Source organism: Lepisosteus oculatus, chromosome 20 (genome assembly GCF_040954835.1).
Source record: "Lepisosteus oculatus isolate fLepOcu1 chromosome 20, fLepOcu1.hap2, whole genome shotgun sequence".
Lineage (NCBI taxonomy): Eukaryota > Metazoa > Chordata > Actinopteri > Semionotiformes > Lepisosteidae > Lepisosteus > Lepisosteus oculatus.
Window position 1 is genome coordinate 13370611 of NC_090715.1, and position 13177 is coordinate 13383787.

Sequence of the window (13177 nt, forward strand, 5' to 3'; positions counted from 1 at the left end):
TTGTCATAAATGAAACTGATCTGGCTAAATTTTGGAATATTAGCCCATGTAGGCTTGCAGCAACAGGACCATGTGTTGTTCTTGTGTGAAAAAGGCCTCTAGAATTGTTTTATTACACAAAAGTTATGTTGAACTTTGCCTTAAAGAACATCAGCTGGGTGGAAAGTAAGATGCACAGCACTGTTTTGTTTTTAACTCTGCAAAATATTCAGACACAGGTCCTAACCTGCATTTTATCATTTCAAATAAAGCTCCTCACAAAGTATTCTGCTGCAACATTCATTCTGCTTGCATTGTAACTGTTCTTATGTTGTTATGGATAAGCAGTGCTTAAAAATAGAATGTTATGTAAGTCACGATGATATTGCTTTTCCTAGTGGAAAGTGTCACTCAGTACTGGAGAAATAGAAAACGTGCCAGGACTAAATAGTAACCATTAAAGAACTGTCGTTCTGGAAAAGCATTTCTGAAGTTGCGGAGACAGGCAAGTGGGCAGGTTTAAGGAAAGAGAAACTGAAAGAGTGGTAGTGGTGAAATTAATTAAAGAAAACTTCCTTCAACAAGTTTAGCTAGTCAAGATGTTTTTATAAATTGAGTAGCTCTTCAACAGCTCAATCAGTAATGATGCCTGCATGGCAATATCCTGTCTTTAACTGTGGATAACTGATAACTGATAAATAGAGCATTTTGTTATCCATCTGTTCTAGGGCATATATGCATTCATAACTGAAGACACAATAATGAATACATTATTTAATTTTTAAAACATAAAGTGATGTACGCTTCTCATCTTGCACTATGTACTTTAGTGTTTATTATTAATATTATTCTAACTTTCCAGAAAATCAAATTAATGCAGCTGTCTGAAATTACAAGCAAAATACGTTCTTCACTCACATCCCTCAGATCCACACAGGCTTTTTTTTTTAAGGGGTTTAACAATTTACAGTTGCTTATTGTTTCTCATAAGTTCTTCCCCTCTTTCTCTGGGATCTCCGAGGTAAGGATGGCGTTGTTTCCTGTGAGGACTTGCTTGACTCAATGCACGATTCGTCCCTCTGAGCCGAAAGAATCCATGAATCGGGTGAACAGTTCATCTGGGGGAATAGTGAATCGGTTCACTTGGCTGGCTGAAGGGATTCATTGGAAAGGAGTGAATTGTTCGCGAACCGCACAGCTCTGTCATGTAACAACACCTCGACTGGTATTATACTCCAGCTGGGGGGGGGAATTGGGATAGGAGCTCTGTTTTGGTGCCTTCAGCACAGCAGTGACACCAGTGAGGGCTGCTGGGTTCCTCCTGTTGGCTTGGCTGTAAGGCGCTGTGGAGATTTCAGAGTGTCGGCAGGTGGAGGGCATGATGGGAATGTGTTGGAGCAGCATGTCTGCCCTTCCTCTTCCTCCCTGTCCAGTTCCAGAGCTGTGGCCGAGCGTCCAGATCTAAAGCAACAATTGGCAGTTCCAAATTGCGCTGGTATAAGATGAAAATTATAAATACATGTACCTTTCAAGTAATCTTGCAATACAGAATTTGAGCCAAATAACTGGAATGAAAGGAATGCTTTGTTCTTAGCTTTAGCCTGAAAAACACCAAAGCTGCCATATTGTGTTAAGGTTAATTTTTGATGAGCAGCAAAATTTGTGTTATTTCCTTTAAGGTGGCTGATGAGAGAATTGTAGGTTTATCAGTTTGCGTTTGTGTTTAAACACGGTAAATTAAGGTAGCCTGTAGTTTTCACTGTGGAGATCTCTTAATAATTGCAGTACCATGTTTGTAATGGTTGTTAATATAGGAACCTTGGTGAACTGTTGTACGTAATTGGGAAATTTAATGACCATGGTATGTGAAAAATGACTTTATGAAATCCGCATTACACATTTTCCATTCCCAACGTTATTGCCAAAGGTTCCACATTTTTCCAAGGCTATTCAGGCAGGTTGATGTACACTCTTCACACCTCTTCATATCTGTTGGCCTCTGAGAAGCTGAAAGAGAGAATATGAGGTAGGAATGTATCAGTGGTAAACAGAGCTCTTCCTCAGTGGGGGAAACTGAAATCTATGCTGATTTAAATGAATTTCATAGGGCCCTTGTATTACATAGTTAAAGCAAAGTGTCATACAGTTGCAAAAATTCAAATGCATTGTTTTCCCCCAGCTGCAGGAAGAAGGAATATCAATGGAGGTCATGTCTTTCTAAATCTCTTGTGTAGGTAAAGATTGGTAATGCTAGAGGATGATCATCTTCCTTAAGTGGGCTTTTTAGACCAGCACTGTACTAATTTGATTTCCAAACACACTTCCTAACAATGTGCCCAAACGTTCACCTGGTGACAACATTCCTTGTGCCAGAGCCATTCCTTGTCTGTTCACCTCATGCCATTGAATCTGGGATAACTTCTGGATCGATGAACCTCTTGGTTCTTTCATACTGACTGCTTGTCATACTCTGATGAAATCTCACATCATTTCCCAAAGTCATACTAAAATGACAAATTGATTTTGTTTCCCCTTTCAATACCTTCCTTGTCCTTTGATAGATGCTTATGCATAAAGTTCAAAAGTTGCAACTTTTAAATTACCTTAATAAAATATGAAGCTAGTTTTGCTCTAGAGCACAACAAATTTGTAAAGCTTTAAAGTGATTATGCTCTTTGTTACAGAAAAAAAAGTTATTTTAAAGTGAGAAAACATGGCACAGAAATCATCTCACAACAGGAAGCACAAAATTGAGCAGGCACCAACACAGCAACCCCTATGAAGAAATCTTGGACCCTAATGAGTTTCAGATGTTCTAGGGTGTTCATTCTAATCTTCCAGGCTTTTTTTAACATAATGGTCATACTGGAAAAAAAAGTTCACATCTATGCAGTGAATTCCACCTTGGATGTGACAGGACAAAGGGACTCGGCAAAAGTAAACAGATTCATTGAGCAATATTTTCACAATCTGCTTTGCTTGTTCTCCTTGCAGGATGCCTTAATTTAAGAAGCCAAGTCAAGAGACTCGACTGCAGTCTTTTACTGCAGACGCTACTGCCACACACTGCCAGCTTTGCTCCGCCCTCGCCACATCCAGCTGATGATTGGTTGACTCCTCAGGAAGTGGTCTGCGATTGGTGGGTTTCAAGACAGCAGCCTGAATGATGTCGGAACAGGACCTTGCGGAGATGGTGCAGATAGCGGTGGAGGACTTGAACCAGGATCACCCGGGTAGGGCGATGGCGCTGTTCGGAAGAAAGGAACTCTCTTGTGCAATAATCTGAGCTACATTTTCTTCCACTGAAAGGATCGCAATAGTAAAGAAACACATGTGCCTTTGTTTTTATGCCATTGCTGACGAGTGCCAAAGTTCTTAAAATGTAACAGTTGTGTTAAAGGTAACAAGATTATAAAGTCAAGTGCCAAACTGCTGGGTTGTATAAATAACACCACAAATGGATCACAATGTTACCAAAACGAGTTTGGGTTTTGACATCAGAAGCTCAAGAAAGGGAAGACATTATGAACATCATTTTAAACCTGTTACTACTCACAGACCTTAGTTAATAAGATTTCCCCTGTCCACCTGATCTTCTGCAAACTCAAAAAATATTTTTTATGACAATAAACATATTCCTGGGCATACAGATAACCTCATGTTTACTTAATCTAAAACACTTGAAAATGATTCCGGGTGTTGAAGTACATTTAACCTATTGGAGATGATTCAATTCCAAATTCCCTTTGTGGTTTTTGGGTGCGTGTGTGGGTAGTTTAAAGTTAAAAGGGAGGAATCGTTTTTCAAACGTACATGTGTAGATGGCCCTGAGGGACTGCACAAATAAACTGCTCTGTACTCTGTGTGAATTTACAGTCCAGAAAGTTTGCTGGTTTCATTTAGAATTGAAACACTCAAATATAACAGAAACTTACTGTCTGAGTTTGTGGGACAGCCTGCCATACTCACACAGTACAAAACCTTTAGTAACAAGGTGTTGTTGTGGTCTGCCCCAGCCATCAACCTCTCTGTCATACCCACATCTGGTCTGCTATCCCCATGTGAAAATGCACATGTTTTATTCACTCAACCGATGAGACAGTTATACAGCAGGTGAAACTATTTGCACATGCTAGTTTTTTATGCCTTTGTGCTGACCTCTAGTGGTGGACTGGTGGTCAATAACAGGCCTTCGAATGGGAATCGAGCTACAGTACAGCACACAAATGTTCGTGTTTGTAAAAGTAAATGAAAGTTGATATTTGTTTTATTGTTTATTTCTTTGATTTTATGACAGGATTGAGTCCTTGTTTTTTGCGTAAATGGCTCACTTTACAAAGAAGAAGAATTCATTATTTTGCATGCAGTTCTGCATTCATGAGCCACTTCATGAGACTTAGAGCCTGTCCTTGAATAGTGTTGTATCTTCCTTACATACTTTTGATCTTTTTAAGTGTGAGTCTCTTTGACTGGGAGGGATCTTTTAAGAAATATTTTGAAAGAATGGGTTGAGCTTCTAACAAGGAGATGAATGGCATGGTCTGAATAACATTTGCAACCTTTCTTATGATGTTAATGAACAGATTTCATGAGGTGGCTGTTAATTTGATTGTCTTATCAGTGGTGCTGGAAAACCACGAAGAACCCAATGAGTGTGACAAACCAGAGAGAAAACGACAGAGGCTGGAAGTGAGCTGTCAGGACACATCTCTGAAGGTAATGTGGACACAACAGGAACAAGATCCATCCATCCACCCCTCCCTCCATTCCTCCATCCCTCCTCTGACAGTTTGAACAGTGTGAGAACATGCAGACCCCTGTCAAGAGAAACGTTTCCCATGTGTCAGACGGGTTGGTTGCAGGGGTTTATAAACCTGGTTCAGGAGTGCTGCTGTGTGGTGTGTCTGCAGCGGAGAGCTTGATGACCCAAATGGGCTCCTCCTCCTCTTATCCGGACCATTGCAGCTTCTCTCAGCTCTTCGGGGGGTGCCGCTTGAAAGGGTGGCTAAAGGGATCCCCAAAACCAAAAAGCAGATCTTCCCAGTGGCATCTAAAGACAGCACTCTCACAAACTGGACCTGCTCAGATAAGCTGTTGTTGATGTGACCTGTAATGCTATTAATTTTGTAAAGATTGACAGTGGTGTTTGTAAGAGTGTTGTATTGCAGTTTTATATGTTTCATTTCTGGTCCATGTTGAGACTGATTCTTGAGACAGGGGGACCAGAAGCGGTTGTGAAGCCCTGTTCAGTGACTAACAAGAGCCTTATGACTGTGGATTTTTATTGTCCCACTAGGTGACAGCAGAGTAGCATAGACTGTGTCTTGGCAATATATACACATGGCCTTCTGGTTGGGAAGCATTTCTCTAAATGTTTAACAGCACAGTTCAGTGGCTTTTGTGTTGGTTGTGGTGGATGTAAAAAAGTTTGAAAATAATTTTCAGATGAAGAGCATCTTATCTCATAAACATATTTTGTATTTGTTAAAACTGCCATTGCATACCTGTTTTTAATGGATTGTTAGACTGCATACGTTTTTTTTCAATGATGGGCTGCAGTACTCAGTGTTCATAATTCAGTTATGAATTAAACAAGATTATGAGATCGTATGTAACATAGAAAAGACTTATTATGTTTACATTGCTAAATAGAAGGACTTCAACTTGATAGTGCTAATATGATGTTCAACACTGATGTGTAAGGTTTCTTTTTTGTCTATTTACTCTCGAAAATCTTTAAAGATGAAGTCTTTATTTAGTGACACAAGCCTGATTTGATAGATCACCAGTCTAATTCATTACTCACCTGTCTCCATTATATGTGCCTTTTTGTTCTTCGCTCATAGAATATCTTAAGCTCTTTTCTTATCAGAAAGAATCATTAGAAGTTTTGTGTACTTTTAAAAAATATAGTACAGTAGATTAAAAATATAATTGGATAATGAAAATCATCATTGCCGTTTACTTTGTCCTGTTAATGTTATTTGGAATTGGCCCCAAATTACAGATAATCTGCTGATGTCTTTCTAAATGTCTCGTCAAAAAATTTACACCACATCCTAGAACGTTCAGCCCTTTTGTTCTTGACATTGGGCCAGTCCTCCTAATTCAACGGCAGCTTCCCTGATTAGTTGCTGTTTAGTCTTGAATTTGGTTTGTACTGAGTTGCAGACAGAATTGTGTTTGGAATGGTAGACTTGTTTTCTTTTGGTCTTCCACAGGCTGTAAATCAGGTGTGCTGGAAATTTGACAATAAGGACAGGAAAACCAAAAATGAGTGGACTATAATGGAATTGTGGTGTGAAAACGTGTCTACATCTATTACTGCAGTCTTAAACAGATTTTTCATTCATGGTACATCATCACAATGAGCTGCACAAGAAGACAGTTTAAAAAAGATATGAACAAGTTAAAACGCATAAATTAAAAAAGATAATATATAAATGCTATATAAATAGTGTTTTAAAACTGGATTTGAAAGTGCTGATGGAAAGGTGGGCAGCACTATTTTGGACCATATTTTGAAATCCACTGGGTTCCCCTGTAAGAAATCTAAAACTAGATATATGCATTTCTTTTCTGTGCTAGACTGGAAAAGACATGCAGATGTTTTGGAAAAGATACCTTGATATCACTGCAAATTAAAATGGTACAGGAACTGGTTCCAAGACTAGAGATAGCCTAGCTAAGACTGACACTTTTTAATAAGTTAATAGTTAATAAGTTAATAAGGAGGTCCAGTCAACACGTTGTTGTCAGTGCTGTAAAATGTTTTGTCACATCTTTTGTTGACATCACCTTAACCGACAATGCAGAAGAGCTATTTTTTAGATCGCTCTGTCGACTTAGCACCTCATGAGTTAAATTTAGTCCTCTGATTTAGGCCGGTCTTATGTTAAAAGAACATATACTATCCAGTTTTTTAAAAACCAAATCTTTCTGAATGATCAAATGTCTGTTTCCCCTCTCTCAAACCATATGGGGTTTTGGTTTAGGGCATTTTGTTTTTGTATATTATTAATTGCTAAAAAGAAAGCTATGAGGGCTTTTGATCAAAGACGCTGTTGTGAATTAATGTGCTTACTTTGGCTGTGAGTCCTGCCTGGTCGGTCTTTGAAGTACAGAGCAATGAGAGTGGGCTATTTTAATTCAAATGACAGCATGACTACCCACAGCTCAAGTGACCAACAGATATAAAGCAGACATCTGTCTCTGAGGTGAACAGGGATGTTTCCCTGAAAAGCACAGTGCACTTGCTTGTTTTTGTAGCTACAATATTCTTAGTTTTTCCTCATCCATGTGTCTGGCAGTGTATTCAGGTCCAAGATAGCCCTGAAACAAAGCAGTCTTACTTTATCCTTCATTCTGTGTTAATGCACAGTAGGGGATATGGAAACTGTAGCCACTGTACATGGTGATATTTGTGTTTCTTCTGTGTCCACGAAGCTGGACCTTTTCATTCAAGTAAGGCTTAATGGTTCCAATTCTTAAATTCCTAATTATTTTGATAATAATAAGGGTTCAGTTCTGGTCCTGGAGAACTGTCTGCATGGAGTTTGTATGTTCTCCCAGTGTTCGCATGGGTTTCTCTGCTCTGGCTTCCTCCCACAGTCCAGAGACATACTACTACTACTACTACTAGTAGTGCTACTAGTGCTACTACTAGTGCTACTAGTGCTACTAGTGCTACTACTACTGCTACTACTGCTACTACTACTGCTACTACTACTACTGCTACTAGTGCTACTACTAGTGCTACTACTACTACTACTACTACTAGTGCTACTAGTGCTACTACTAGTGCTACTAGTGCTACTACTAGTGCTTCTACTACTACTACTGCTACTACTGCTACTACTACTACTACTACTGCTACTAGTGCTACTACTAGTGCTACTAGTGCTACTACTACTACTACTACTACTACTACTACTACTGCTACTACTGCTACTAGTGCTACTAGTGCTACTACTAGTGCTACTACTAACAACCATGTTTACAGTGTAGTGCCCAAAGCACTTTACTGGGTCATTAGGACCCACACAGACCCCCTACTGGTCCCACTAATACCTCTTCCAGCAGCACCCTTAGCTTTCCCTGGAGGTCTCCCATGGTACTGGTCAGGTTCACACCTGTTGAGCTTCAGTGAGTAGCCAAATGTGAGTTGCAGAGAGAAATAAAAGGATTCAAAACCGGTCTCTCACCACAAGCAGGCCTGCTTAATTCTGCTAGCATCGATATTCCTTGTTTTCTAAGACCACCAACCATATTATCCAGGTTGTAAAAGCATGGTGCTTGCTCTGTTTGCAGTCGCTACTGTACTCCATCAATCAGACCATCTGCCAGCGCCTGGACAACATAGAAGCTAAGCTGCAAGCCCTGGAGGCCACTTCCAAGTCCCTGGAAGAGAAGCTGGACATGGTCATGAACAAGAACCAGGGGCCAATCCAGGTGCCCATGGTGGCTGGATCTCCATTAGGAGCCACACAAACCTGGAACAAAGTGCGCTGGTAAGCCTGGGATAATTAGGTGTTGGGTCATCGTCCCACTGGCCAGAGAGGAACATAGTGTATAGTGTATATACATCTGAAAAGATACACTACAGACCAGCAAATGAGGATATTTGTTCTTAAGCACCGGAGTAGGTAATAAAGCCTTCCTTGACTAGGTCCTGGCTGGGGACAGTCAGTCACATATTACTGACTTTTAAGGTTCAGAAGACAACTGAAATAAAACAAATTGGCCACATTTTCAAATGTACAGGATTATATGTATTGCATTAGGCAGATTTTTATTGAAAGTAAGTGGTAAAATTCCTTCATTGAATTAATTCGGGCTAATACAGTACTTTGACAATGTAGCCTATTTCTTCATTTTGAAATCTCTCCTCCACTTTAAAGGTAGTGATTAATTACTAATAGAGCTCTTTTTGAAATGTGCTATCCTGGAAACTATGTCTTTGTTCTGTCTTTGCAGTAAACTGATGAAAAGAAGTTTGAAAGATGTGGATGTATGATTATTATGTCACCCACAAAATATGGACATGTTTAATCCAGACTACCCGTCTCTTCCTTAAATTATGGACTTGATTAGCTATTTTGTCTAAAAACAGCATATTTTATACTTATTACTGAATTGTGGTTCATTTATTACTTCAAGATGCAGAATATGTTGCAGATTTGAATGTTCTTTAGAGCTGTTCTGTACCCATCTGCAGGTAGCAGAAACTCCTGGCCATGACCCAGCTAATTGGCTAATGGCAGTGTTATTTTCACTGCCCAGTGAAATTCATAGGCTTCTCTAGGATAAGACCCCGTTCTGCTTTCAGATTATCTCTAATTAAAACCTGAGGAGTTTGCTGTTTTTGGGTTTGATGAAGGCTCTTAGGATTTTAAAAGCCAGGTGGGACTGGAACTTAGCCAGTCTTTTCTGGAATTTAGGACAGGGATTTAAGAAAAAGAAGCTAAACACAATCCTACCCTCAGTAATACCTCCCTTTACTAGAGAAGTAGCCAAACCACCTGGTGATGCTCAGATAGCTTTTCTCACTTAAATCCTAGATCTGGACCTTCCTGGCAAGACTGATGTTACTTTTTTTTCTGCATGCACATTTAGTTCTCTCTTTAGTTTCTCAGAACAAAAAAGCAAGGAAACCCAGAGCCCGGAAAGACTTTTTAAAGTAACATTGCTCCATTTTACCTTCAATTCAGGCACTCGAGCCCCAGTGAAAATCTATGGCAAAATGTTCAATGTGAGCAGGAATCGCGAAGCCCAGAACATTTCCATACGGCCATGGAAGGTCTGACCCAAGTGGGGTAGATTTCTACTGATAATTTATTATGGTCTCATGATGTAATGGTGCAGAGGTACTAAGAAGGAAAACTAAATGTTCCATTTCTTCTGGGTGTAAATTAGCCTATATTAGACAATAAGACACACTTCCTGTTGTCCCTGAATAAAATCACAGCTAGGAAAGTGCAAAACCACTTCTGTGCGCTCTTGCTTTATGCTGAAAGAGTAATAGTACCAACAATACCATCTAGATTTGTAGATCTGCTGTTCTGTTGGACAATGAAACTGATGGGCTACGTCAGGCTCAACAGAGAAACAAAGACACAAGTTAAAATAAAGAGAATGAGAGTGCGGTTACAATTTAGAACAGGAAGAAGTTCTTTAGGAGTCAGGGGTTGTCTGAAACAAACTGCCCTGTCATTTTGAAACTGACTACTTGGGAATCTTAAAAAAAAAAATGGGTCTCTGATCGATTAGCTGTAAGTAACCAAGTGGGCAAGATAGGCTAAATGACATCCTGCCTTTCTGATGCACGTATATGTACAGTATATAGCTTCTAAGATTAGTACACTGAAAACAGAAGAAAATAAGAGATGTTAGATGAATTAGCTGTTTACTAATTAAGTGAGATGGATTAAATGGCATGTTTTGATCGCAGCCTTTCTTCTGTTCTTAGATATGCAGTATCATTTAGCGTTTCAGTTTGGCTATTCCTTTGCGAAGAATGGTTGTTCTTCTGAATACATTTCAATTGTCTGCTATATGGAAGCCAAAGCAGGAAATCACATGCATTGCTTTGTCACTTCAGCCATGTACCTTTCAACAAGCAAGCAGGCTGAAAACATCCACCTAAAAAGCTAGAACTTAGCCGATGACCATTTTACCTTGAAATTAAACTTTAACTTTAAATTTGGAATCACATTAACAAATGACTTTTTTGGAAAATCACGTCCATGGGATATTATACAATATTGAGGTGTATATTTTGAATATTGAATATTTTCACTTATGCATACTTACACTTGTGGTGTGTTCTGAAGGAAAGCTATTTGCAATTAAATATCTGGATATTCAAAGTCCAAAAAACTGCTATGTGGAAGGGAGTTTACAGACACATTCAGAGAAATGCTGGAGGCAGTGAAGTGTAAAATTGCAGCTCGATTCCTGACAGACAGGTCAATGAGAATGTGAGGACAGATAGCTCTGAAATGGAGAAGCACTCTTTTTAAACACAGCCTTTCACATGCTTGTGTACCCTAGTAATGAAAAATGAGACAACTAAGATCTTATTTGTGATTAATTGTTCTTTTCTCTTTAAAATTGTCTTTGTGCAGCTGGCTGGTGGTTAAGTGTTTATTTTAAACCTCAGGTATGGGCTGGGTTCAAGAACTACAGACGTTTATATAATCATGAGACCCTTGTTTCTGTTAGGTCTGCACCTTATTCATCGCTGGAAACAGTTACTCAAGACACGTCGGCAATTTGCAGGCCTATATCTTAATTCGTTCCAAAGCTATCACTCATAGATAATCAACTCCACCTAAATGATGAATACTTTCATAGGCACCTCAGCATGAGCAAGTGGAAAACCAGCCAATAACTGACACACCATATTGTAAGGTCTGAATTGTTCTTCAACTTTTTTGTTATGTATAAGATTGCCAAGTTAATGAGTGGCTACAAATCAAGTCTTACTCAGAGTTATGTGTTCTTTTCTTGAAAACCAATAAAAGCTAATAGTTTTCCCATTGCTTTCATTGACTCAGAAAACTGTGATTTTAACAGGCTGTTTTGTTGTGTTGGCTGTGTTTATTTACTAGGGGAATCCCTGTGATCAGGCTATTGTAGTAGTTCCCTTGCAGACGTTTTGTGGAATGTTTTTTTTTCCACTTTAACAAGTAAGTTAATGGTGCTGTTGGAACAAACCAGCTGAGAGCTATCACTACACCATCCTCTCTGCAGGTGTGCTTTTGTCTTCTGTGGTCAAACAAGCATTTTTTGGTATATTTAATTAAATTTAAAAATTACACGGCTGTGTTTTAGAACATTTTGTTTTACGATGTCACCCACTTTCTACTAGACATTGTTTTAAAAATGAGATAAGCCCATCCTGGGTTAATTAAGCACATTTTGTTTTATTCAGTAACTTCATCATCTGTCCAGCTGGAGGTATGAGTCAGAAATTAAACCATGTGAAATTAACTTTTACAAAAATGGGATTACTTGTATTATCCAGTATTAATTTTTCTTTGAATTAGACAAAAGGATTTAAATTTCCTAATTATGTTTTTTCTTTAGACATTTGAATCCCCCTACCCCCTTTGTAATTCCATCTGCAAGCACATTTTGGGGAAAGGTCAAAGTTCCAAAGAGCAGTCCTTTATTTTGTTTTCCTCATGAATCATCTGTATGCCAGTCTGTGTGGTACATTAGAACTTTAAAAAGGCACCGAACTATGGGGGTCCTGTGGCCCTTTCCACTCAAATAGTTGGAAGCAGCCAATTCATCTTAAGGCTTTGTCAGTCTGCTTCTTGAAAGGTTACGCTAACCCATCTTTCAGAACATGGCTAGGCAGATTGTTCCAAACATTCGCAACTCTTTGTGTAAAGAAGCACCTTGAATATTCTGTCCCAAATTGCAACTACCATCTGTGACCTCTGGTCCTGGCCTCCTTGCTGAGTTTAAAATAGATTGGATCAATGTTGTCCTTTCCTTTCAGGGTCTTGTATGGAGGTTTAATGAAGCATAACACCCCTGCTCTGCTGTGTAGTTCAGGCATTCAGACCTGGTGTGAGAACCAATGGCTGTGCCTTCCTGTATATTCTTCGAGTTTGTTTTATCCCAGTTTACTTAAGAATCTTCTGTTTAATTCCTTCTTGGGTGTCATTTTCTGTAAGACCTCAACCTCTTTTCTATCCTTTGCAATACGTGGTGATATCCAATCCAGAATTAGGGCTGTTTTCCCATGATGGTTACTCTACAGGGAACTGTAGTCCTCCTGACAGCTCTAACCATAATAAACCACAGCAAACACATTTCACCCTTGACCGTGCTGAAGCCAGACGTTGTCCAGATCTGTGCAAGTGGTGTGTGTGGTGTGGGGATATCAGTCTAAACAAGTGCAAGTGTCATTTGTCCTTTCCCTGAAGTGTATTAAACCCACTTGCAGAATTTGTTAATTATTGTCTGCAATAGTTTTATTTCCCTTCTGTAAAGTTAAAAAAAAGTTATCAGTCTTAGTACTTATTCAAAACTTAATTCAAATGCTACATTTCTCCTCCCCACTTTGTCCCCATTGTTCCCAGTCCACATGAAAAGGAAAGAAAATCAGAAGTTGGCAGAAAAATAAACTTGATTATAGATTTATAAAGCAACCATAAATGAAATTCATTTTTTTAAACCAACA

General features: G+C 39.1%; 1 protein-coding gene across 1 annotated transcript in view; it reads left to right on the forward strand.

Moving 5' to 3' along the window:
* banp (BTG3 associated nuclear protein) overlaps positions 1-13177 on the forward strand; it is a 126839-nt gene that overhangs the window by 2390 nt on the left and 111272 nt on the right. The window contains exons 2-4 of the mRNA XM_069181240.1: positions 2974-3212; positions 4601-4695; positions 8290-8489. Coding sequence (XP_069037341.1) covers positions 3143-3212; positions 4601-4695; positions 8290-8489 — 365 coding nt within the window. The 5' untranslated portion in view covers positions 2974-3142. The remainder of the gene's footprint in view (positions 1-2973; positions 3213-4600; positions 4696-8289; positions 8490-13177) is intronic.